This window comes from Lycorma delicatula, chromosome 3 (genome assembly GCF_047948215.1).
Source record: "Lycorma delicatula isolate Av1 chromosome 3, ASM4794821v1, whole genome shotgun sequence".
NCBI lineage: Eukaryota > Metazoa > Arthropoda > Insecta > Hemiptera > Fulgoridae > Lycorma > Lycorma delicatula.
The window spans coordinates 120,413,343-120,439,778 of NC_134457.1; the positions used below are offsets into that span (position 1 = coordinate 120,413,343).

Consider the following 26,436-nt stretch of genomic DNA (forward strand, 5'->3'; position numbering starts at 1 on the left):
AATCATGATTGTTGAATTTCAGTGCACCAAGTTGAGATCTTAAAACATTTTCAAGCATGTAATAATACTGCTGTGAAGTAAGGTTACAAGTTGTACATTTAAAAAAAAAAGAAAGTAAGGCCTAATAATTCTAAATGACTGCACATAAGACCTTTCGATCATTTAGAGGAACGTTTGTCAATTTTGTTGGTGTTTTTCAAATTTTTGAGATAGTTTTATTTACTTATGAGGTAGATTCATTGTTTAGCATTGTTTTAGGATTCACTGATAATATTAATAAAAACAATGGTGTTGAAAATAGAAGGGTATAATATTTTTATTGTTTTTGTATTTTAGTATTGTATCAACTTATTCCATATCTAGTATTAGAAAAAAAGAGTACTGTGTTGAATTAAAAAGTCATTCTATTGTTAATTGATGCCTTGAAAATTATTTTATTTACATTATCTAGAGTGGTATTTATAAAAATTAAAGTTTCATGTAGAACGATGATTGGTCATTTGTTATTTTGGTAGTGATTATTGTTAAAGAGGACATTGTAATAAATTATTATAGATTACTTGTATTTTTAATGTTTATTAATATTGCTTGTTTGTTTGTTTCATGTTCTTTCATCTGTTCGGTTACAGCGTGAGTACCATATTTCTTAAATTAAAAAAAAAATTACATTTTAATGTATAGATTATTTCTGCCATTAGATTATATATATATACAATTTAAACATGCACATACAATTTAAACAGCGGTCAAGTTGTAAATTATACGTAATTAAAACAAAATTAGGAGCAAAAATTAAAAATAAATTTCATTAGTATGTAATTTTATCAATAAATTCAACCTCTTAAACTATCATGGTAAGATAATAAATAAGTCAGTGGTAATATATGATTGAAAAAAAATTATATAGTTTTTTTTTTTTTTTAAAAGTGATAACTTAATTCCTATTATTATTATTTAAGTTAATTCCTATTTAGTTGCCTATTAGTTAATTATTTATTACTATAAGGATTAACTTTACTGTAAGTTAATACTTATTCTTATACTTGTTAAATTTACATGTTTTCCCTTAGTTCTTTTATTCAGTTGTTTTATTTTAATTAAGTTAAACTAAATTTTATTTAACAAATAAATATTACAGTTATTATTATTATTTAAGAAAGAGGTTTTCAGAAATCTTGAGAAATAAGTAAGAGGTTGTAGGTTGAATGATAAAACTTGTAGTAGTTTTTTGCTAATAGTATTTTTTTTTGTGAAAATCTAAAAAAAATAAAACTTTAATACAAAATTCAGCCTTCTCTAAAAAAATAAAGATCAGTAAATTTATTTATTTTTTTAAAGTGAATACAAATACACTGAAATTCTAAATAATAAAATTCTATTCTAAAATTTTTAATAATTTATTCTAAAAGTTTATTTTTAGTAATTGCTAAAATATAAATAAATGTGTTTACATTGTACAAAATATGGAAGTGCTTTACAAGAGGCTACAAAAAAAACAAAACATATTGACCATTCTGAACTCTAGTCAGAATTTAAAACTTACTGTAGCGTTTTCAGTTTTATTGATTTTTTCATTCAATTTTTTTTAATGTTGATATTTTGTTATTATTTTTTATATTTTTTTTCTTCTTATCTGTTATAAAAATGTAAATATTTAAGCAGTTTGTGAGATGAGATAATGTAATAATTATTTTTATCAGGGTATTTATTTTAAATTTAAAAATTTGAAACTTAGTTCATAATTTATTGTGATCATGTTTATTTTTTATTCATAGTTTTTATACATTCAGCCTTGTTTGCCTTCAGTAAATGATAGGTAGCATATTTAATGATTAGGTAGCATATTTAATGATTAGGTAGCATTTTTAAAGTGGCATACCTGCCCAGTTGTTCAAACATAAATAAGTGTAAACTTCTTAATGGAAGGTTTTTGTGATGAGTTGTTAATTATGTTTTTTTTTTTTAATTTGTAGACAAATTATAACTACTGTATTAAAATGAAAGAATATCTTTTAAATTGGTTACATTTGAATTGCTATAAATATTTTTATGTTACATTGAATACAGTAGATTTTGTTGTGTTGATTTTTGATGAAAATTATTCAAATTAAAAATGAATAGAGTTGTTTTGTAGTAAGTATATTTGCAATTCATTTTTAAGAATTTATTTGACATAAATAAATTAAGTAGTTTTGCATAAATATAAATTTAACAAAATTTACTGAACTTTCCAGAAGTATATTCACAATTCATTTTTAACAAATTTACACAATGTTTCATGATTATTTCAGGTTATCTGTAAATAATTTTTAAAATCCTCTGTTAACTATTAGACTGATATTTAAGTTATTCCTCCTGAGAAATATTTTCTTCTGATACAGTAGATTGTTTTCTTACATGCCATAATTAGTGTTATAGAAAAGAATGATTTTTTTCTGTGCTTGTGGTGTTTACTATATAGAGCTGGCACTACAGTTCCTGTTAAATTTTTCAGTTCCTATTAATTTTGTTCTACTTTTATTTGAAAATGAGTAACTTTTTAACCTCCATTTCAAAAACGCACAAATTTATGATTATTGGATGATTTGTTAGATTTCATTCAGGTTTTTTGTTATAATTTTATATATATTTTTTAAATCTTGATTTTAGTTGCTTTTTATCAAAATTATATTTTATTACTTATTTATTGTTTAGTTTTAAATGGAATTAACAGCTGTGTTTCTCTGTTATTAAATGTCAACAACATACACTACCCATTCAAAAGGAAACTGCTGTATTATTGAACTATTATTTATGAAGCTTATTAAACATATTCTCAGCTTGTCAAATTGTAGTTCAGTATTACCACACAATCTTTTATCTTCCTAGTTATTAATTAAATATTTGTGTCAGTTGTTTTGTAACCACTTTGTCATACAATAGATTGTGTTTCTTCTTGTCCAGTTCCAAGAGTCTTTCTCAATTGTTTGTATTATTTTTAGAAAAATTCAGTTATACAAACAAATAAAAAATATTATTTAAAAAAAAAAAAAAAGATGAGAAGCCATCTCCTATGGCTGTTATGTTATGATTACTTGTTATATTAGAATTGCTGAATCTTTTTTGATTATTATTGATGTGACCTTGGTGGCATGCATGTATATTAATGCAGATATGTAATTCTTATCTTTGCAATCAGCCTGTTCAATATGAAAAAAGGTAGAATGATTTAAGTTGTAATATTTCTTAATTTTATTTAATATTTGTTTTTTTAATTTTTATTTCAGTCTTGTTACACTGGCATTTGCCGGGTCCATTGGAATGACATTGGTAATATTGGCATGTGCACTCCCAAATTATGGGTAAGACATCAGTAGTACTGGTTTTATGTATATTTATATTTATTTTATAAATATAATTTAACCAAACCTAACCTACGCTTGCTTTGCTCGCTAACCTTGACTAATTAACAGGAGTGTTTTGATTATTTAAATAATAAATAATTGCAATAATTACTGAATTTATTAAATAAATACTCAAAAAATTACGGTGTTAATTTTAATTGTCAAAGTTAGCAAGCGTAGGTTAAGTTTGGTTAAATTATATTTATAAAATAAATAAATAAAAATAATCATTTATTAAAATTAATAAAGAGACTGTTCATTTTCCACCGAAATCTGATTGACTACTTTGTTTTTAAATAAAGCTGTAGCTGCGGTGCCATTAATACGCAAGTACCCAGCATTGTGTTCCACATAACCTCCTCAGTAACCACATGTTCTTGGGTTGTTGATGTCTTGTTTTCATGTTATTCTTATTTGAGTACATCATGTTTTAAGTGCTATTAGCAATTTTCGTAATGTGTGAATTTCAGGATCAACATAATATTTTGTGTAAAACAGGAAAACATTCGCAGAATTATTTCAACTTTGAAACATGCTTATGGAGATGATGCTCTGGGTCGTATGCAATGTTATGAATGATTTTCACAATTTAAAAGTGGCTGTCAGTCAATTGAAGAAGATGGGTCAATCCATTTGAAGTGTCCCAAAAAAATATAAGGTGGTTGCTTGACTAATTAAAAAAAAATTGAAACTTTCTCACTTGTTTCTTACACGTTTCAGAACCTTAAAACTATTTTTTTTAAATTTTTTATTTAAATAATTTACCTGTGGAAGCCATTTTTGTTATGGTGTGCACACCTATTTTTGTGATTGTAAGGGTTTACAGAAAAAATCATAACTAAAAAACTATTGGTCCTGGAAGTTTGAAACTAAGCAATTTATTCATATTTTCTCAATGTAAAAGATGGGTCCAGTGGTTTATGTACCTATCTCTATTTCTATGAGAAAATTACAATAAAGTTGAACATGAAAAACTGAAAATTTCACTTTTGGTAATTTTTTCAAGAGGCTGGGATGATGACATACACAGTTTGAATTTTTTATATGTAGGTGGTATATGTTAGTAGTTTTACCATAAATAATATTAATACTTACCCCTAAATTTTGATGATATACTTTAAATTTTTGGTGATATCTTACCCCTAAATTTTTATGAATCTTTGAAAACTAATTTTTTGCTTTAAAATTCAAATTTTGGCTTCAAATAACTCTGATGGGGCTGGTGATAAAAATCTCAAATTTGCACAACTTGCAGTGTTTTTGTAGATGTTTATGACAAATAAAAAAGTTTCTTATATATTATAATAATAAAAAAAGCTTATAAACTCTCAAAAATGATGAAAAACATGTTAAAAGCGATACCATTTTGACTCGTTAAATAAGTGCTCCAAGGGGGTTTCTTGTTTTCTTTGCACCTTACATTTTTTATATTTAGCTCCTATTTTGTTGAAGTTGACGTTTTCAATATTTTTAAAATAGTTTTTTTTATAATTATTAATGATAGGTCTTTTAATTAATAGGTTTTTTTTAAATTTAATGATAACTTAATCAATACCAGTAACCTAATACAATTTTGATTAAAAATACTTGTAAAACTTAGTCAAACTGAGATTTCAATGAGTAGTCTACATCTTTTTTCAAGAATTGATTTTTATTTTTGTTTACTTTTGTAAACACTATAGAAGAAAAAATAAATTGTAGCAAATTTTAATTTTTCTTCAGTGAAATAGCCTGTTTTTGTAGTAGTGAAAGTTTATTATTTATTATGGTTAACCAACAACTGTGATATCTCTTCTGATGATTTTCTTGAAATTGTGTGAGAATAACTGTCACTGTAGTTAGTTCGACGTCAACTTTCTCAGGACTTGGCAGATCGGTACCCATACTTTGTCTTGTTCAGACTTTTGAAATGATGTATGTGGTCCAGCTTGGTGGAAAAAAAGAACCTGCACATCGTCATTTTTGGGGCTAATATCTACCACTTCTATCCATCACTGATCTTCATACACACAAGCAATAGAGTCTTTCTCCTTAAGAGAAAGTGGTACAATACCTGACACAGGATGGTCTTCATAGTCCTTGGAGTCTGAAGTAAAGTAACATCTTACAATGCCTTCTGACATAGGAACATACTTGTAGTAGCTTCTAGTACCAACAACTTTTTCACAGCAGTCAAAATGGTTTTTTAGAGTTTCTGAAATCTTAACTCTCTCATCTGATTTAATAAAAAAAAACTTGATGTTTTTAGCTTGTGATTACAAAATGAATACATTTCATCAATGCTTAGTATCTGACTGTTTAATGGCCTTTGCCTTTGGTCTAATAGCTTGCCTTTGCCACCTGTTTTGTTGTTCCCACATTGTCACAGACGTTTTTCCCATGGGATGATCCAAAGAAGTGCCATTTGGCTTCAAGGTCAAAATCTTTTTTGTGACTGCACAAATTAGCAAAATTCTTTTTATTTTTATGCTGACTTGAAGCACTATCTGTAAAATAGATGAGTTTTTTATTGTCCTGATGTACTTCCTTCATATGGTCTGTTAAAAGTTTTTGAAAGCAATAAAATGTTGTTGTGTCGTGCTTCAAGTAACCACTTAAAATACAGACACTTTTGTGTTGTAATTCATCATTTTCCCTAAAATAGAACACAAAAGGGTGAACTGTGGCTTGGCTGTGGACTCAATGGAAGCTTTGTATCTTATCTTTAACAAGGAATGAAAAGTTTTCTGCAAAGTTGGCCAACACCAGACATTCTTCTTCACCTAATTCTGATTTTTTCTTCTTGAAAAATTGAGCTTGAGATTTTGATATGAAATTGTGAGTTTTCAGCTTTTCCAATTTCCCAGTTTTATGTGAAATTACTTGAAAATAATGTAAAAATTTAACTGATTTTAAAATTTGCAAATATAATATTAAGTAAAACTTATTTATCTAATAAACACTTCCAAACACAGCATGAAATTTGAGACACTGTAAAGATGTGAAAAGATAACTGACTAATGTCAGATTGACCAGTCTGTAACTGCAAAGCTAAATGATGCAACAAGCATAAATGAGCATGTTGCAACATGAATTTTCCTGATGACTGGAAATAACTTAAAGCGCATGCATGTTATAAGATGAACTTGTTTCAACACTTGAGACACTTGTTTGAAACAAGTCTATTTCAAGTTTAGTAATAAGTATAAAAATGTTGTTTAGTGTATAAAAGTATAAGTATATACTTATACTTATAAAGTATGGGGTAAGTGTATCACCATTAATATTATTTATGATAAAACTACTAACATATACCACCTACATATAAAAAATTCAAACTGTGTATGCCATCATCCCTGCCTCTTGAAAAAAATTACCAAAAGTGAAATTTTCACAGTTTTTCATGTTCAATTTCATTGTTATTTTCTCATAGAAAGAAGAGAGATAGTTAAGTAAACCACTGGACCAATCTTTTACGTTGAGAAAATATGAATAAATTGCTTATTGTTTCAACCTTCCAGGATCAATAGTTTTTTAGTTATGATTTTTTCTGTAAATCCTTACAATCACAAAAATAGGTGTGCACACCATAAAAATGGCCGCCACAGGTAAACTACTTAAATAAAAAATTTAAAAAAATAATAATTTTAAGGTCCTGAAATGTGTAGGAAACATGTGGATAAGTTTCATTTTTTTTTGAATTGGTCAAGCAACCATCCTTGGGTCACTTCAAATGGATTGACCCAGAAATGTTATGACCTCAAGGGGGTCGTGAAATTAGCGTACAACTTTCCTCTAAACAATAATGATATCATTTTATGAAAAAAAAATGATTTTTATAAACATTTTACTTACCTTTGTAAGTAAGTACACATGTAAAGAAAATAAATTAATGAGATGGTTGTGTTTGTTTTTCATTTAAAAGTTTCTCCATACATGCATCTGTGTTAGAAGCACACACAAAAGCAAATTGTTTTCAAATGATAAAATACGATTCCTATATTTGATTTTCTGCTTAACCATATATGAAAAATCCTTTTTACAGAGAAAAGACTTGGTGAAAGGGATTAATATTTTCAATGCTTCTGTGAGTAAATTTCAATATTCATTTTAACAAGCTAGCCAAAACTTATTTAAATCTTCAGATGTGTTAAATTGGACTTGTGAAATCCTGATGGCTTTTGTTAGAATGCCAAACTTCATCACATGGCTGTAGTTTAACTATATGTTCTTCCATGTGTTGTTGGGGCATAACTGTCTAACTTCCTTTTAGCTGGGGTGTAACTGAGTTTTTGTCAGTTTTGACAAGAAGTTTTCTTGTTGACGTAGTTGCCATGAGTGAATTGGGGTTTGACTGACTGGGCAAACTGAAGGATTAGTGAAAAATATGAAAGTAAAAATATTTAATTTGAAATAAAAAGTTCCATATAGTAATTAAAACAGAGAACTAGGAAAATAAATTTATTAAGCTTCTAGAAAAATTTCCATTATGGGTTATGTAATGTGCTTGACTGGACCAAAAAAAAGAAATTATTATTATTTTTTTGTCTTCAGTTATTTGACTGGTTTGATGCAGCTGTCCAAGATTCCCGTCTACTGCCAGTCGTTTCCTTTTGGTATACCCCGTACCACCTACTTCCCTAACAATTTGTTTTATATATTCCGAACAATTTTTCCTATCTACCTGTTACTCCAATGTCAAAACGACGACTATTCCAGGACCTTAAAAATGATCTCTTTTCTCTAGTATACAAAATTGAAAACCCAAACATTGACAAATATATGGAAATTTAATTGTGTAATGGGTGCAATTACACTTGTTAATTAGAAATGAAAATTTTAATCCTCAAAATTGGTTCATTGGTCAAGAATTCTGAACATTTAGCAATTTTAATAGGTACAGACTTAATTGATATAATTTTATTATAAAAAATAACATTGATCTTTGAAGATTAAGATATTAAAAAAATAAAATAGAATTAAAATAAGAGAAAAAACATAGTATAGAAAGACAGCCAAAATGAGATGCTACAGTTATATTGGATGTTATATTTTGGTAAAAATTTACAATACTATATAAATTCTGATGAAAAAGTGGCTCATTCAACTGTTGTCATTCTTCATCGATTCATTTTTAAATCCAGTTTGGTTGATTAAGAAAGATCTTCATGTATATTGAGTTGTCACTGATAAAAACTATGACATATGTTTAAACTGTGATTTATTGACTAATATAAATATGTATTTTTATTTACTTACGGGCAGGAACATTAACTGAACCCATTACAACAAACACTATTTGTTTTGGTCATTGTTACTGTCTACCTTTATAAACTGACATTTCACTTCATTACAGTTACTCATTTAAAATCATATTTTATTAGTTATTATGTTGTAATTTATTTATCAAATATTTATTGTGGAGTTTTGTTATCGTATTTAGTACCATTCTTCATTTTAATTAAAAATTTGCTGTGCTTGCAATGAATTAGAATGGGACAGGACTTTTTGTGGTTATGATGAAAAGCTATTAATGATGCTATGAAATAATATGATTTTAAAAAATGATTTTCAAAATTATCATTACATTGTCATGAGTCGGGAAATCATATGGCAAAATGGGTTTTTTGATTGTCTTCAGTCATTTGACTGGTTTGATGCAGCTCTCCAAGATTCCCTATCTAGTGCTAGTCGTTTCATTTCAGTATAGCCTCTACATCCTACATCCCTAACAATTTGTTTTACATATTCCAAACGTGGCCTGCCTACAAAATTTTTTCCTTTTACCTGTCTTTCCAATATTAAAGCGACTATTCCAGGATGCCTTAGTATGTGGCCTATAAGTCTGTCTCTTCTTTTAACTATATTTTTCCAAATGCTTCTTTCTTCGTCTATTTGCCGCAATACCTCTTCATTTGTCACTTAATCCACCCATCTGATTTTTAACATTCTCCTATAGCACCACATTTCAAAAGCTTCTAATCTTCTTCTCAGATACTCTGATTGCCCAAGTTTCACTTCTATATAAAGCGACACTCCAAACATATACTTTCAAAAATCTTTTCCTGACATTTAAATTAATTTTTGATGTAAACAAACAAATTATATTTCTTACTGAAGGCTCGTTTCGCTTGTGCTATTCGGCATTTTATATCGCTCCTACTTCGTCCATCTTTAGTAATTCTACTTCCCAAATAACAAAATTCTTCTACCTCCATAATCTTTTCTCCTCCTATTTTCACATTCAGTGGTCCATCTTTGTTATTTCTACTACATTTCATTACTTTTGTTTTGTTCTTGTTTATTTTCATGCGATAGTTCTTGCGTAGGACTTCATCTATGCCGTCCATTGTTTCTTCTAAATCCTTTTTATTCTCGGCTAGAATTACTATATCATCAGCAAATCGTAGCATCTTTATCTTTTCACCTTGTACTGTTACTCCGAATCTAAATTGTTCTTTAACATCATTAACTGCTAGATCCATGTAAAGATTAAAAAGTAACGGTGATAGGGAACATCCTTGTCGGACTCCCTTTCTTATTACGGCTTCTTTCTTATGTTCTTCAATTATTACTGTTGCTGTTTGGTTCCTGTACATGTTAGCAATTGTTCTTCTATCTCTGTATTTGAGCCCTAACTTTTTTAAAATGCTGAACATTTTATTCCAGTCTACGTTATCGAATGCCTTTTCTAGGTCTATAAACGCCAAGTATGTTGGTTTGTTTTTCTTTAATCTTCCTTCTACTATTAATCTGAGGCCTAAAATTGCTTCCCTTGTCCCTATACTTTTCCTGAAACCAAACTGATCTTCTCCTAACACTTCTTCCACTCTCCTCTCAATTCTTCTGTATAGAATTTTAGTTAAGATTTTTGATGCGTGACTAGTTAAACTAATTGTTCTATATTCTTCACATTTATCTGCCCCTGCTTTCTTTGGTATCATTACTATAACACTTTTTTTGAAGTCTGACGGAAATTCCCCTTTTTCTTAAATATTATACACCAGTTTGTATAATCTATCAATCGCTTCCTCACCTGCACTGCACAGTAATTCTACAGGTATTCTGTCTATTCCAGGAGCCTTTCTGCCATTTAAATCTTTTAATGCTTTCTTAAATTCAGATGTCAGTATTGTTTCTCCCATTTCATTCTCCTCAACTTCCTCTTCTTCCTCTATAACACCATTTTCTAATTCATTTCCTCTGTATAACTCTTCAATATATTCCACCCATCTATCGACTTTACCTTTTGTATTATAAATCGATGTACCATCTTTGTTTAACACTTAGAATGCCCCTAACAACTACTGAAAGAGCTGCTGCCCTCTTTCAGGAATCATTCCTTAGTCTGGCTCTCAACAGATACCTCTCCGATATGGTTGCACCTTCGGTCCAGCTACTCTGTATCCCTGAGCACCCAAGCCCCCTCACCAATGGCAAGGTCTCATGATTCATAGAGGAGGGCAAAATGGGTACTAAAAACTTATAAGTAGCTATATTATTACACATGATTTAGTAGATTTATTATTTCTCAGCTGTTTACTTACTCTTTGATAATATTAAGCCAAACTCTGTTTCTTACACCCCAAATTCTGAGAATTTAAGGTCTAGAAATTCACTTTGTGTTTTCCTTAATATTTCTATTCTTTAGAGGAAAAATTCTGGAGATCAAATCTTTCCCAATATAATACATCACGTACAAGTTTTTTAAGCAACAACCAAGGATTCAGATGTACTGATTAAAGGAAATTTTAGTTGAAACACCTCCTCTACTCTCTTAAATTGGCAAGAGTTAATCCTCAAGACTTATAATGAGATTCATTATTATTTAATTATACACAAAAGCTCTTAATGTAGTCAAGAGTTTGATTAGTTCCTCACTTCATTAAACAAAAAGTTCCTAAATTAAATAAGTTAGACATATTTAACAACTTGATTTGCATTTCATTGTGTGAGGCCTTATGATTTTAATGATTATGTGCTATGGTTATTATTTATATTCATTGTCTTGAGATGAGTATATATTTACAATATATTTTTTATTCTATTTTTATTAATGGTTTTTGTTTGTAATTATTTATTAATGATGATTTGTAATGAATGAACTAATATTTTAATTTGATCTTTTCAGTTAGTAGACCCATTTTTCATTCTTCAGCCATGTAAACATTGGTAAATAATTGGGTTATAGCTTGCCTTATAAGCTTTTTAGGTTTTATTTGATTATGCAGAAAGTTGATTTGTGCTTGGAATTTTACAATAAATGCTGAGTTTTATATTTTCTAATGTGAAGATATTTTCTTTTGTCTCTTTAGAACCCCCTTGGGGATTCTCTCTTTCAAAAATAAGTTAAAAAATCTTTTTTAATATTAATGTGGTAATCTTGTCAAATATTATATATATAAAAAAAATAACAACTTAACCACCAAAACACAGTAGCAGAAAAATCTAAAAAAATGAATACCCATAGTATTTTTCTGTGGTTTGGTTTTAGTGCATGGTGGCCATTCATTGTTGTGCTGTTCTACATTTTAGCACGTCTCTCAACCATTATTGCTTGTAGGTACACAAAACACATGTATTCCAGTAATGGCAGTGGAATTGTGTTATTATAAATTTTGTGATTATTAGTGTGCTATGTTTTCTAAACTTAAGTTTTTATTTAATTATTTTTGTTTTGTTTGATGTAATTATAGAACTGTATATAGACTGTTGATGCGGGATCCTGCAAAAGTTGACTATTGGTATTAGTTTTTTTTTAGGTTTTTCTGTTACTGTGTTTTGTTGGTTAAGTTGTTATTTTTTGAATTTAATTAGCACAGCGGTCAATATATTGATAAATTACTTGAATTAAAAAAAAAAATACTGATATATATATATATTACATTGCTAAATTAGAGCACTTGCAGCTAACTTAGTCTTTGGTTTTGGTTTTCCTAATAGTTTATCTGTTAATTTATTTTTTAACATTCATTTTTTCTTTGGTTTGATTTTAGTGCATGGTGGCCATTCACTGTTGTGCTGTTCTACATTTTAGCACCTCTACCGACTATTATTGCTCGTAGGTATACAGAACACACTGGAGCATCAAGTGCTAATATGGATTTAGCGATATTTATTACAATGGGTTTTGTTATTTCATCATTTGTTCTACCTATAACTCTGGCAAGAGCACCAGCCAAAGCTCCGGTGAGTAAATAACCTACTGCCATTCATTAATATTAACAATATTTATTAATACTTTTTACTTTCTGGTATACCTTATAGCTTGTTACAGTTACAGGTACAGTTTGGCTTATGAACATTAATGAATGAATTCATTCATTAGATTGTCTATTAATTCTAATACCCAAAATTCATTTTTCAAAAATTAATTCATTGATGTTCTTTTTGTGATTGTTTTTTTAATTCTTAAGTGCTATTATTTGTGAGGCATTATTTAAACATAGTTTTATTTCTGCTGATCTATTATGTATTCCAATTTTCAAGCTTTTGTAATTTTATTTATATACGTATGTACAGTAAAAAATTAATGGGTAACTTGTTTTCCTCATTAGGATGTTGATCCTGATTAGCAAATGCTTGATATCTGTTATAAAATATATTTTTGTAGAGGCAGTGTGTGCAATTGAGTAATGGTTTGTTATTTAGCTCAGTTATTGTAATAACAAGGTATTTTAAATAAAGCACTCATTAGAGTGCTTTATTTCCTTGCATCAAGGAACATGTATGGACTTTTCTTTGTTCAGAGTTGTTTAAACTTCAGAGATTATTTGCAAGCTGGAGCTGCAGTTTAATGATGATAGTTACTTGAATCAAAAGATGATGTGCGATCGAATAGATTCACTTAAAAATAACGCATTCCCCTGTGCAATGAACAGCATTCAAGTAGGCCTTCTGCTTCAAATAGAAGTTAATATTGAAGTTATTTAGTGAATGGTTGGTGCTAATTGGCTGATTGACGGATCTTCAAATGATTTGAATATAACCTGCAGTTTGTATTTTGGATCATCCGCTAAATGTTACATTTTATCGAACTCTGTGCTCACTGTGTTACATGTAAACTGATGGAGGTGAATAAACAGGAAGTGTCAAAAATGCATTGCAGGTGAATAAACAGAGTAATTTGTATCTGTCAAAAATGCATCTGAAAGTTAGGCACACAAGTTAGATTTGTTTTTGCATGAATGTTAATGTTCAGTGAAGCAATTATATTCATTACTTTGGACCTAAAAGTAACTGTCTTTTATAAACCCTTTATTAATTGTTACAAAGACCTAAACGATGAACCATTATTTTAAGCACTCGCTGTGCTTATCTGTAACGTGGAAACAGTGTTACTAGCATGTTAATAGGAGAAAAATTTCAGGAAAACTCTGCAACAATGGAATGGTAAAGAGGTCTAATGTACAGAAACAACTTGTTAATGCTAAATTTTTTAAAACTGTTATTTCCTTATAAGAAAAATTTCTTTACATAAACACAAACTACAGGATTGAATGTTGGGATAGTACTTGAAAGTTTTCATGCCAAGCCTTTGATTATTATTTAAAAGGGATTTATTTGTTTAATTAGAATAGAAGTAGATCGATATTTGAGCCATTTTCCATTTATGCATCTTAGATTACTTTCCTTAAAATTCTTATTTGTCTTTAAAGTGCCTGTTATGTTTTTTCTATAATAAATGGGAATCGAGGTGATGATTAATTCCAGCTGTTCGTAGAGAAAATGTTTCTAATTTTAGGATCAACATTTTTTAACCGGCTCTTCCCTCTTCATTCAGTCTTGCAAATCTTTAAGTAAATTTAAGATTATTGTTAAAAATTGTTTAAATTTTGACAAATTTAGAAACTGATTGCTTTTTCATGTAGTAGTTGAAGTTCATTTTTTTTTATAAACTGAGTACTAGTTACTAATTTTTAATGTATTAAGAATGTTTTAGAAATTATTTTAATGTATTAACAATATATTGGACATTTTCTTTTTACTGTGTAATTAATCAGTATGGATATATCATATAAGGTTGAATGAACTTCTGCGTGTGGATATGGACATATCACTCTTTTTATGCAGTATAATTTTTCTTAGTTAAAATGGCATTATATCTGTTTAATAATTGCTTATTTGTAATGTTTGACACACAATATAGAAAATATTTTAATTGGTATTTTATAATTTTTTTTGTTTTGTTACTAATTAAGTTTTTCAAGTTTGTAATATAGTATATTTAACAAAGGTTTTTTAAACTATAAAAAAGATATTATTTTTGTTAAAATAGGTTTCCAGTATATAACAGATATAAAATAATATTCTTTTATAAATCTAAATAAACATAGTTATTGAATGTTATTAAAATTTGACAGTAAGTTTCAGTATCATATATTAATATAAATTCATACTGTATAGTAAAAGTTTATTCCGTTAAATTAAAATATTCTAGTAGTAATACATATTAATTAATTGACATGACAAATTTAATCTGGATTGTCAAGGCTATTGTTATACAAATAAACAAATTTGCAGTTACAGTTGCAATATGTTACTTTATTGTAATGAGATACATGTGAACTATTAAATTAAAAAATCTGAATGTTTTGTATATTAATTTGTATGATTTTTTGCTATTTCTAACATAACAGGGTTCCACAGACCTGGAAAGTCAGGGAAATTGGTTTGGGACAGGGAAGTCTTTGAAAGTAGACCAAAAGTAAGGGAAAATTAAAAAAAATTGTAAAAAATCAGGGAAAATTTTGGTAAAAACTCTTTTGAGCGCGCGTATTATTTACAGAAGTTTGTATGTTGTTGCGATGTCATCTGTGAATTTTTAAAAATCTGTGATCTGTAACTGTGGTAAGTAATTTTTTTTAAGAAATAAATAAAACTGATTAAAGTTTTAATTATTTTGAAGTAACTATTCATAAATATTGTAACTTCAATTTTTAAAATTGTTACAGCTACAGTTGTAAGTGGTAAAAAGTAATAAAAAAAATACCAGCTTACTGTAGACAGAATGTAGCATCTGTCCACCTGAGCCAACAATGTTGTGTAACACAGATCATTTTTGAAGGTTATTAAACAAGGTTCTACATTTATTTGAATGTAGAATGTCAAATGTATTGATAGAGCTTTAGAAATACTGAATGATATAACAAAGTTATGAAATTTATAAACCAAAACCTGTACATAGTAAACCATACAAGTCATTACAAAAAAGTTGTGCAGATAAGTCTCTGAATTGCAAATTGCCCCTTTTTAGGGTTATATGTGCTAAAGTGCAAGATTTTCTAGTAAAAACAATCCAAAAACTTCAATAGAGAAACCCACTGAAGTTTAAAGCTGTTGCTGGACTGTCTTTTCTATACCTTGAAGTGATTATTTCACCACCTGATCTTTGAAAGAAACAAATAAACAATCTTCTTGAAGTTCTCTATGAAAAAAATAGAATCTCAGAAGATACAACTGAAAAACTAAAACTCAGTATGACTACCTCTGTAATGAGGCAAAAAATGGTCTCAAAGGAGATTTTGATAATTTTTTAGATGCTCTTCATGATGCAGACAAATAAGAAATAAGATTATACTGTATTCAGTTAGCTTATAGAGTGAAGAATAAATAAATGTTGTATTTGTGCAAGTAAGATTTTTGAGGAGGACATTGCAAGAGGTCTGAGTAAAAAAGATAAAGTAGAAAATGTAGAAGAAGAATGGAAGAATGTTAAAAAGGAAATTCTTAAATCAGCAGAAGCGAACTTAGGCGGAACAAAGAGAACTGGTAGAAAATCTTGGGTTTCAGACGATATATTGCAGCTGATGGATGAACATAGAAAATATAAGAATGCTAGTAATGAAGAAAGTAAAAGGAACTATCGACAATTAAGAAATACTATAAACAGGAAGTGCAAACTTGCCAAAGGATAGTGGATTAAAGAAAAGTGTTCAGAAGTGGAAAGAGAAATGAACATTGGTAAATTAGACGTAGCATACAGGAAAGTTAAGAAAAATTTTGGGGTACATAAATTAACATCTAATAATGTGTTAAACAAAGATGGTCCACCGATTTATAATATGAAAGGCAAAGTCGATAGGTGGGTGGAATATATTGAAGAGTTATACGGAGGAAATGAATTAGAAAATGGTGTTACAGAGGAAGAAGAGGAAGTTGAAGAGATTGAAAGGGGAGAAACAATACTGACATCTGAATTTATAGGATAAGATTAATTTATAGCTGTAGGAGAATGTTAAAAATCGGATGGGTGGATAAAGTGACAAATGAAGAGGTGTTGTGGCAAATCGATGAAGAAAGAAGCATTTGGAAAAATATAGTAGTTAAAAGAAGAAACAGACTTTATAGGCCATGTATATTAAGGCATCCTGGATTAGTCGCTTTAATATTAGAGGGACAGGTACAAGGAAAAAAATTTGCAGGCAGGCAACTTTTGGAATATGTAAAACAAATTGTTAGGGATGTAGGATGTAGGGGGTATACCGGAATAAAACAACTAGCAGTAGATAGGGAATCTTGGAGAGCTGCTCAAAACAGAAATGACTGAAGACAAAAAAAATTTGTTATAGTATCTCTTGGATTGGGTGTGTAGCTTTGATTTAAGGCTAGAATTGTTTAAAGAACAGGATTAGTTGAGCGTATGGCTGTAGATTGAACCATTAGTAAACTTGGTAACACTACCATTAACAAATATGGTGAATTTTGAACAGAAAGCCGTCTGTAATGTTTTGTGGTTTGTTAAATGTGAATTTGTAGTTACAGTTCAATGTGCATTCTGTAGAAAATTTAATTGTGATTGTCCGAATGACAATAATACTGTTTGCAGCTGTTCAGGCTTTTAAGCCTAACAATTATGCTATGCACACCAACTTTGCATTTGAAATGTTGCTACATGAAGATTATATTACAATATCTTGATGATTATATTGTTTTCAGTTATTAGTCAGTCATCATTTCATCTTAGTGAAAAAGTTAACACACATAATGCGTGTCTAAACCAGAAAATCCCCATCAACATTTATAATATAAAAGGGACTTCCAAAAATTAAATGCTTTCTGTCCACTATCCAGATGGGAAGTTGACTAGCTGTTTTTTTTCGCTGAAGCAAAAGTAACAGGAGTTGTTTATTTGGATTTGCTGTGAATATGGCTCTTTCCTCAACTGCAAGGTGGACCAACGAATTTTATTTGGCAACAAGATTGTTTGCCTCCTCACTGGCATAACTCTGTACTCCTCTGGCATGGACACTATGATGAAGCTTAAGATATTAAAAATTTTTAAAACCTTTATATTTTTTTTTTATACCCTATGTTAAATGAATCAACTCTTCTCTTGGTTTTTTAATTGGCAAGAAGAATGAACCAGTGTTCCGATTGAAATCAACAGCTTCAACTAGCATAAATATAGCATTTCAGTGCAAATGACAATCACATGAACTTATAAAAACCATTGTTTTATGTGTAATTCATATTTTTTAAGCAAGTGCTCGGCCTGTTATTTATTTTATTAAATAAATAAAAGTTTTCAGTCTATTATTTATTTTCAGTATATAGATGTGGAAGGTTTTTATTTCAGACAGCTACTTGTGAATTTTTGCAAGCTTTGCTTTTATGCAAATGAAATTCTATAAAGCATCAATCAATCTCAGTATAGTATGAAATCTTAGAGATCTGTTTTGTTGTGGTATAATCATTTTCCATCTGTTCTTAATCTTGTTGTACCTATTGTGATTCAGAAAGTGTTCTACATGTTTACAGGTCTTTAGAAACAGTTCAGTAAGTTTAGTTAAACAAATGCCTTTTTAAAAAAAAGTGTCTTCATCCAAAAAATTTGAAATTTTTGTTTTGTTTGTTCAAATGTGGGGCGGGGGGCAACTGATTGTTCACTAGTTCAACATACTGTTCATTTGTTCAGGAACTTTTTTGCTCGTTTTGGTATCCTGAATCAGTACTAAAGTTCAGGGAATACCTCCTGGAACACTAGATTATATTCATGCTGTATTTCTTACTGTGTCAAAATCTTCTTGTGGTTTAGTTTTTTAAGTTTTCATGTAAACATGTAAAGGGAACATGTAAGTGATTAATTTGATGTAATTGAAATAAAATTATGATTTCTAGTGGAATTAAAGAAACTGAATTTGCTGAAAAATGTGTGGATCAATTTACTTAGATTGCATATTTATAACTGCATCTCTATTTAGTACAGCAGTATTGTTATTTTTCAAAGATAAAAACATATTATTTATTCATAGAATTCAACTAATTTTGCATGATTAGAGATTGTTTTCAGTATAGGTATTTAAAAAACAAATTATTTCAGTATCTTTTTTGTTTAGGTTATTATTAATCATGAGTAAGGTATATGTAATAGGATATAGATTTACAGTTCCCAGAGAGAATAAATAAATAATAAGAAAATTTTTTTTAACATAAAACATTTACTTAAATAAATGTCTTGCAAGATTGAAAAATTCCACTTTATGTAAATATCAATCTAGTTCATTTGATAATGTGTCAAGAAAAAATTATAAGTTTTATAAATTATATTTTTAAATAAAGCATATACAAAATACAGTACATTTAAAAAATAATTATAAGGCTTACCCATTTTTAAGTGTGACGAGAGGCAGAGCATCTTTGCAACTAGTGGTGAGAGGGTTAAAAACTGACATCATATATTTGATTATTTGAATCTATTTGTTGATTCAACTCAAGCTTATGTCAAATAGTATTTCTGCTGCTGCTAATGGGCAGCAGTTAAATGTCTTGTCCAAACTTTCTTTGACTACTTATAGTTTATCAGTGAGATCTTTTATTTTAAAGTTTGTATTAAATTTTTTATAAAATAATATAATATGTCAAATAAACACTTGTTGATAAATTTGTTTAATTTAATAGGGAAGTTGAAATAATTTAAATGATACATGAAAATGGTCATGTCCTTGCCTGGAATTAAACCTTAGACCAGTTAATTGAGAAGCTATACCGACTGGTTGACAAGTTGGGTGGTTGTCCCCCAACAAATAAATATTTATTGTGGATTAGGTGTAAATTGGTTTGCTTGGCATTTTTCCTGCCACCACCCCATTTGGTCGCCCTAAAGCATAAGACCGAATGTCTGTGCCACAAACAGCTATTGAGCCTGGAAACAGTTTAGTGACCAGTGTCCTAAGTAGCTCCTAGAGCTTACCTAACAGCATGAGCGGACTAATCGCAGTGCCACATACCATAGGCTTACGTATCCCAACTACTCACTTGTCATATATTTACTAAAATGGGTAGGTGCACCGTCAACTACTAAAAATATATATGACATCCATAAATTAAGATTTACATTGTCAAGACAGCAATTCACTGCCATCCCTAGGTCGCTGATTGCCAGCAAGTACCTGTCCACCATATTAAAGCGCTTGGAGCTCTAATTGGCTAGTAGTCAGCCATATATCTCAAGGTTAGCTTCCCGCAGCAGTGCGTTAGGAGTCTTTCCCTTAAGTAAACTACTGATGTCGGTTGGACATATCAACTGCATCAAGGAACTCCCACACGGTCCGACAATGCGGCTCTCGCCACATTGACTTGTTGCTTATGAGTGGCTAATTTTCCTCTTGCTCTTCCTCTTAAAGTTCCAGGGTGGCTCGGTCTCTGGCTCCCCCCAAGAGCAGGGTAGTCAAATGTCAGGTGTTCATTTGACTGGATCTCCCCGCAGATGCACAGCTCATCAGCTGCCAGGCGGAACCGAAACAGATATTGGTTCAAATTAACGTGGTTGGTGAGCACCTGGGCACCTGTTGCCCTTGAAAACAAACTCAAGGCATATCATCCCCCCAGATCCCATGTAAACTTGTACAGGGATCTTCCCTTAATCATATTATCCCATTCCACCTGCCATGCTTCCATTGCAAGGCTCTGCAGCCTCTTCCGCAGGCGGCAGATAGGCAACTGAAAAAAATTTTGATCCGGTGCATTGTGATCACCGTTCCGTTCCAGTACTGGCCCGGTCCGAAACTACATATCAAATAGGCCTCCCGGCCTCTTCGCAATCACCACATGGCTGCCTGAACTTTCACCACTAAATCAATTGGGAGAGCTTTTCCCAATATGGTGGTAGCCTCGTAGGAGGTTGTTTTAAACCTCCAGTGCATACAATTAAGACTCTGCGCTGGGCACTCCTTAAATTTTGAACAAGTGCTCTATTCATATCCAACCTATATACCCAAACGGGTGCCGTGTAAGAGATCATGCTTTCTAAGACACCTCGGTACACCATATACATTTGACAATCAGACAACCCATAGTCCCTGCAAATAATCCTCTTAAGTTTGTGCATCACTGAAATGGCATCTACTGCTACTTGCCTAATGTGGTTGCTAAACAGCAATTTTTCATCAAACAACACCTAGATACAACTCTCACTCGGCTGATTACACAGCCTTTATACTTAATGTGGGGGTTTCGACTGTACTATAATTTGTCTGCACCCTTGAGAAGCATAACTTTGTCTTAAGCACAGAAATCTTTAAATTTTGAATGTCCATTCAGCCCTTCACGGTCGACAAGGCTGCTTGCGCTCGATCTTCCAGCTGTGGTCGTGAATTATCACGAACTAAAAGGAGATAGTCATCTGCAAAAGCCTGGGCCCGAGACCCCTTCTAGGAATTTCAATCCTAGAAACCTGTCAAACACCATGTTCCACAGCAGGGGACCAGGAACGAAACCCTGCGGGCTTCCCCTGGTGACAGATGTTTCCAAAGCTAGGTGCGCATCCTTAAACAGAGCCGTACGATTAGACAAATAGTCACATACTGTGGCCTGCAGGGCTATGGGAACATTGCGGTGTTCCAACTCATAGAAGATAGAACTCCAACACAAAGAAGTAAGTGCTGCCTCTATGTCTATAAAAATTGCCAAAACATATTTACAGTCGGCGCTTTCTGTCTCGGCAAAAGCATTTAAGATGCAATCCTCAGTGCCAATCCCTTTCGTGAAGCCATACTGGCCTCGATTTAGAAAACAGTTCATCTCAATGCTTTCCCAGAGCTGTTGCACAACCAGCCTCTCAAGCAACTTGCTGATTACTGGCAAGAGGCTGTTGGGTCAATAACTGCTGACCTCACTAGGATCCGTTCCTGGTTTTATGAGCACCCTCACCAAAGCCACTTTCCAACAAGTCAGGAAGCACCCGAAGCTAAGGCACCCCATGAACAGCCTGCCAAGTGGCTCTCTTATGACAGGCAGCAGACGGTAGAATATATCTGGGTCAAGTTGGTCAATCCCCGTTGCCTTTTTCAGTGCCATTTGAGAAAACAATTGGTCTATTTCTACGGGATCCTCAGTCCATATGCCAGGGAAGGGCATAGCTCCCACCCTAATGTCGACCTCTGCTTCACCCATCGGAGCATCTGGAAACAAGAATCCAGAGACACCTAGTAAGTTGCCACAGATGTTAAAGTGTGGTCACGACCTGTTTAGTGTGGATTAGGTGTAGTCCAATTATAGTTGGTGAGTGAAAACGAGCTGTGGAAGTCACTAATTTTTGCAAAAAAACTTTTCATTTTATTTTTGTTGCAGGCAATTCAATGGGGAGCTTGTTATTTGACATTGGCTGGAAATATTGTTGTTTATTTGACATACATTGGCTTCTTTGTGACTCTTTATCAAGATGAAAGTGATTATGGCATGTGGTGATCAGAGTACTACTTCGGAATGTGGAATGACTGATTAACAACCTACCAAACAATCTCTATTGTTTGTGCTATTACTCTACCTAATATGTAAATTTAATCAAATAAATATCTTTTCATTTTTAAGTATTAATAATTTTTATAAAAAATAACACTGGTAATTTGGTAGTTAATTTGATTATGTAGTGAGTCTTTTAAGCTAATTTTGTTACTATAGAGCATTTACTTATACCTTTTTTTATTATCTGATGAAATAAGTGCTAAAATTTTTTTAGAGTAAAAAACAGAATCATTCTTTTTATATATCTTTTAGTTTGCTATTGTCATTCAATTTCTTTTTCATTGTACTTTGTATTAAGTTACTTTATTTAAACTGTAATCAGGTATTGTCCGTTGAATGTTTTACATGGTATTTTTATCAGCAATACATTCATAGTTGCAAGTCAAATGTTATTCAGTTTTGTTTTGTCATCATACTTTTGTACCTGATTATAACTTAAAGTAAGTAATTTTTTAATTTCTGCCAGGAAATTATATTTTGTTGTTGGGTTGAAAAATCATAACAAGGTTACTTTGTGAAGAAGTCTGTAATGTCTGGAAGGCTAATGAAGTTAGATTAAAATATGGTTATATAATTAAAAATAATAAAATTTCTCTTTATGATAAAATGAAGAATAGAATAAAAGTTTTAAGGAGAGAGTTACTTGATAGTAAAAGGAAAACAAATTATTAAAAATACTGGTATCCTTTAACATTACTTTCTGAAGCTATTACAGAAATAATTCAGTTTTATATGAATATTTAGTAGCAATTATTGTATTTTTAATTAAATAAAAATACAAAAATGTGATTACTTTAAATGTAGCTAAAGAAGATGTTGTGCATCTGGCTATTAAAAAATCATCCAAGTCCTATAGTTGAAATAATGTTTCTTCTATGTATTTTTTTCTGTTGTACAGGGTTGTATTAGTTGATAATAGTGTATTCTAAATTACGTTTTGTTTGCAAAAATAGTTACTTGCAATACTTGCAGTAATTCTACTTTAAGTATCAAATTATTTAATAATTGTAAATGCATTTCGTGTGATTATTTTTACTTAAATTTGTTCATTAATTAATTAGAACAAACCAAATTAATTTATATGTAATTTTACTTGAATTTGCTTGTTCATTTTTATTATTTGTATAGTTATTTTCTCTAAGTGTTAAATAATTTATTTCACTTTGATAAATGTTATAACTGATTAAAGGAACACTTGTGTAAAAGTATATGACTGATTCAAGTTCTGTGAGTGATGATTTAAAATTATTGTTTTGTAAATAAATATAATAGTCTTAAGTGTATTTATAATATAGATATATCATTATATATATTTTACTTGTATTAATTATTAATGCATACTAATGATGTTTATTAAAAATTTAATTATTTGCAATTTACAAAAAAAATAAAATGTGAAAATAAAAATGAAAAAAATATTTTATGACATAAAATTGTTTAATTTATGTTTTTCATATTTCAGTTTATTTTTTCTCATAATGTACTATTTCAGCAATTAAAATTAAAAAGTACACTTTTTGCTGAATTTAATTCATAATGAAAAGTTCAGTAGTGAAAATTAGAAATAGCCAAAATAGCAAGGCCAGAATTAATGATATTTTTATTTTTATTTTTACACTTTGTTTTATTTTTATCATTATATTACAATAACTTTGTAACTGATTTGCAACAATAGAGACTGTGCTACAGTATCATTCAAAATGTAGTAGTATGTAGGGTGCATGGAAATCTCTTCATTTTGAAGATTAATTTTAAAACTTAGTTTCAGATGGAAAAACATCTGACAGTAGATGGCAGTTAATTGAAATATATGATATTATAATGTTGAATATTAATTATTTACAAAACACAGGAAAAAAGGATGTAAAATTTTTTTATTTAGTTGAAATCTACTTTTACTCTTGCTACTCTTGTCGCATGTTGAGTAACAGTTTGTATAAAGGCAAAAGAATTGTTGATCTTTCTGGAGTCAAAAATTTTTGTTTCTAACACCTTCGTGTTATTGAACTAAACAATTTCTAGTAGTGGGTGAAAATATTCAACGTAAAAATCTAACTAAGATGTTTTTTTACAGTAGTGCTAGACACTGTAGCACATAGGACTTGAAATTCCAGCTTTAAGTTCAGATTTACGGCAATGCAGAAGTGAAATGCAGGATTGGCTAACAAACCAAAATAATGTTTAATACATATGTCGATAAGTGGAATTATATGCCATAAGAAAAATAAGAAAACCCAAAACAGTATCATTCAAAGTAAAGTCAGAAGATTAACATTTAATTTTAAGATTACTACCTTACTCTCCAGACCTCAACCTGATTAAAAATATCTGGTCCATGAAGCATCATATTATTGCATACAACACACAATAATTAAATTGCAATACAAATTACTACATGAACAATTTGACTTGTGCTCATTAGATTGGAGATTTATACATAAAAAAAATTAAAAATATCTTAGTTTGCCTTTATATATTCTCTTACTCCAACATGTAGCAAGAGTAAACATAGATTTAATATAAATAAACAAATTTTATGTCCTTTTTTCTTGAGTTAGATTGTTTGTAAAGAATGAAATTGTTTATAGATTATATGCTGTAATAGGGAGTTCTAATAACCCCGTAATAGTTAATGCCATAATGTTATGTTGGTCACATCTGCCGAAAAAGGGGGTTGAAACATAATATTACATTTTCAGCTTTTGCTTTTTTTTTTTCTTAATGAAAATATATTTCATTGCCAACCTAGTTCCTCTTTTTACCATGAAATTCTGAAGGGCTACGTAAACTATTAAGTTAATACCTCAGTTGAAATGGATGATTCTCTTAATTGATTTTCGGGTAGTATGAGATGTTTTGTTTACGTACTGTTGAGTTGTACAGGTTACTTTCTTGTAAGCTGGTTAGTATTATTTTTATAATTTTTTGTGTAATTTCTTTTTTAGTTTATTTTTGTTTTGTATCTTAGATTTGCATGTGTGTGAGACAGTAGTGAGAGGTGTGTGAGAATGAAAGATAAAGAGACATTCTTATCTAGTGATAGCAACTCTGATAGTGATGGGTATGTTGTAACTGACGAAGGTGATGAATTAATTGTAGAAGATGAAATATTTGATGATGAAATCCCAATCATGGAAGATTTCCTCAATTTCCATCATGGAAGATTAAAGTTTGAAAGATATATAAAACAAAGGTTATTTACAGGTATGTAAACTACTGTTCAATAAAGTGCACCTAAAACGTTTACTGCAGTTCCTTTCTTTTTCTGTTTAGCCTCTGGAACCATCATAAGGTTTTTCTTCAGAGGATGAATGAGCATGATAGGTATGTATGTCAATGAGTTGTAGTCTCAGGTAGGTTGACCATTCCTGAGATGTGTGTTTAATTGAAATCCAACCACCAAAGTACACCGGTATCCAGAGTCTAATATTCAAATCCGAACTGTCTTTACTAGGATTTGAACCTTAGAACTCTCAACTTTGAAATCAGCTGATTTGTGATGGCAAGTTCACCACAGACCAACCTGGTGGGTTTTACTGCAGTACCTAGCATTAACATTCCTGTAGTGGATTACAATAATCTTTGAATTATTTAATTATTTATAACAGATGAACTTGTAGAACTGTCAAACAGACAAACCTCTATGCTAAAATATCTTTATCTTAGAGTTCTGCAATGGATTTCACATTTCAAGGCTTGAAAACTGACAAATAAAGATAAAATGTTTGTTTTATTGGCAGTTTACATGATAAATGTCTTGTATAGAAGTGCAAATTAGATAATTATTTTATAAAGAAAAAACTTTTCAACACTACAAATTTCATATGCTCCTCAGCAGGGTAAAATTACTTGCTAGACTTATGCATTTCTCTGATAATTCTTAGCTCCCCATAAATAATAAAAAAAAAAAACTATTAATTAAACTGGTTTTGATGTCTGTAAAAAATTTCAAGAACTGTACGTATCTGAAAGTAACTTTTGTTGTAGATGAGAGTTTACTCTTGTGGAAGGGGGCTACGCTTTTGCCAGTTTATTAGAAAAAATTGAGCAAGATTTGGCAGCAAATTTATTGCAGTAAATGAATCTTCATCTGGATACATTCAAAATCATATTTTGTATGAAAGTAATACAACTGATTTTACAAGAAATTGTGTCTGTAGACACTCAACTAATGCAGTGATTTCAGTGTTGCAGAATGTGTTCCTAGATAAGGGTTACTGTGTTTATACAGACAATTATTACTGTAGCCCTGAAATTACTGTGCAGCTGAGCCAGAGAAAATACTGACTTTGTAGGAACAATGCAGAAAAAAAGAGTAGGTGTTCCTCAA

The 26,436-nt window shown here is 30.2% G+C and overlaps 1 protein-coding gene across 2 annotated transcripts; it reads left to right on the forward strand.

Annotated features, from left to right (window-relative positions):
• Window positions 1-661: 661 nt before the first annotated feature.
• LOC142321949 (leptin receptor gene-related protein) lies at window positions 662-22,171 on the forward strand. Of its 2 annotated transcripts, none has more exons than XM_075360496.1 (4): window positions 662-854; window positions 3,267-3,341; window positions 12,359-12,551; window positions 21,933-22,171. In XM_075360496.1, the coding sequence occupies exons 2-4, from the start codon at window positions 3,301-3,303 to the stop codon at window positions 22,047-22,049; spliced, it is 351 nt and encodes a 116-aa protein (XP_075216611.1). In that variant the 5' UTR covers window positions 662-854; window positions 3,267-3,300; the 3' UTR covers window positions 22,050-22,171. The 2 variants fall into 2 exon arrangements, with proteins under 2 accessions (XP_075216611.1, XP_075216610.1); XM_075360495.1 differs by lacking the exon at window positions 662-854 and adding an exon at window positions 2,005-2,133.
• Window positions 22,172-26,436: the final 4,265 nt, after the last annotated feature.

Bases quoted from the DNA above. Each gene is read 5' to 3' on its own strand.
- LOC142321949 (XM_075360495.1), top strand. From the start codon at position 2,114: ATGAATAGAGTTGTTTTGTA. The intron at 2,134-3,266 runs GTAAGTATATTT...TTTTTATTTCAG, and splicing joins ATGAATAGAGTTGTTTTGTA to TCTTGTTACACTGGCATTTG. The intron at 3,342-12,358 runs GTAAGACATCAG...GTTTGATTTTAG, and splicing joins TGTGCACTCCCAAATTATGG to TGCATGGTGGCCATTCACTG.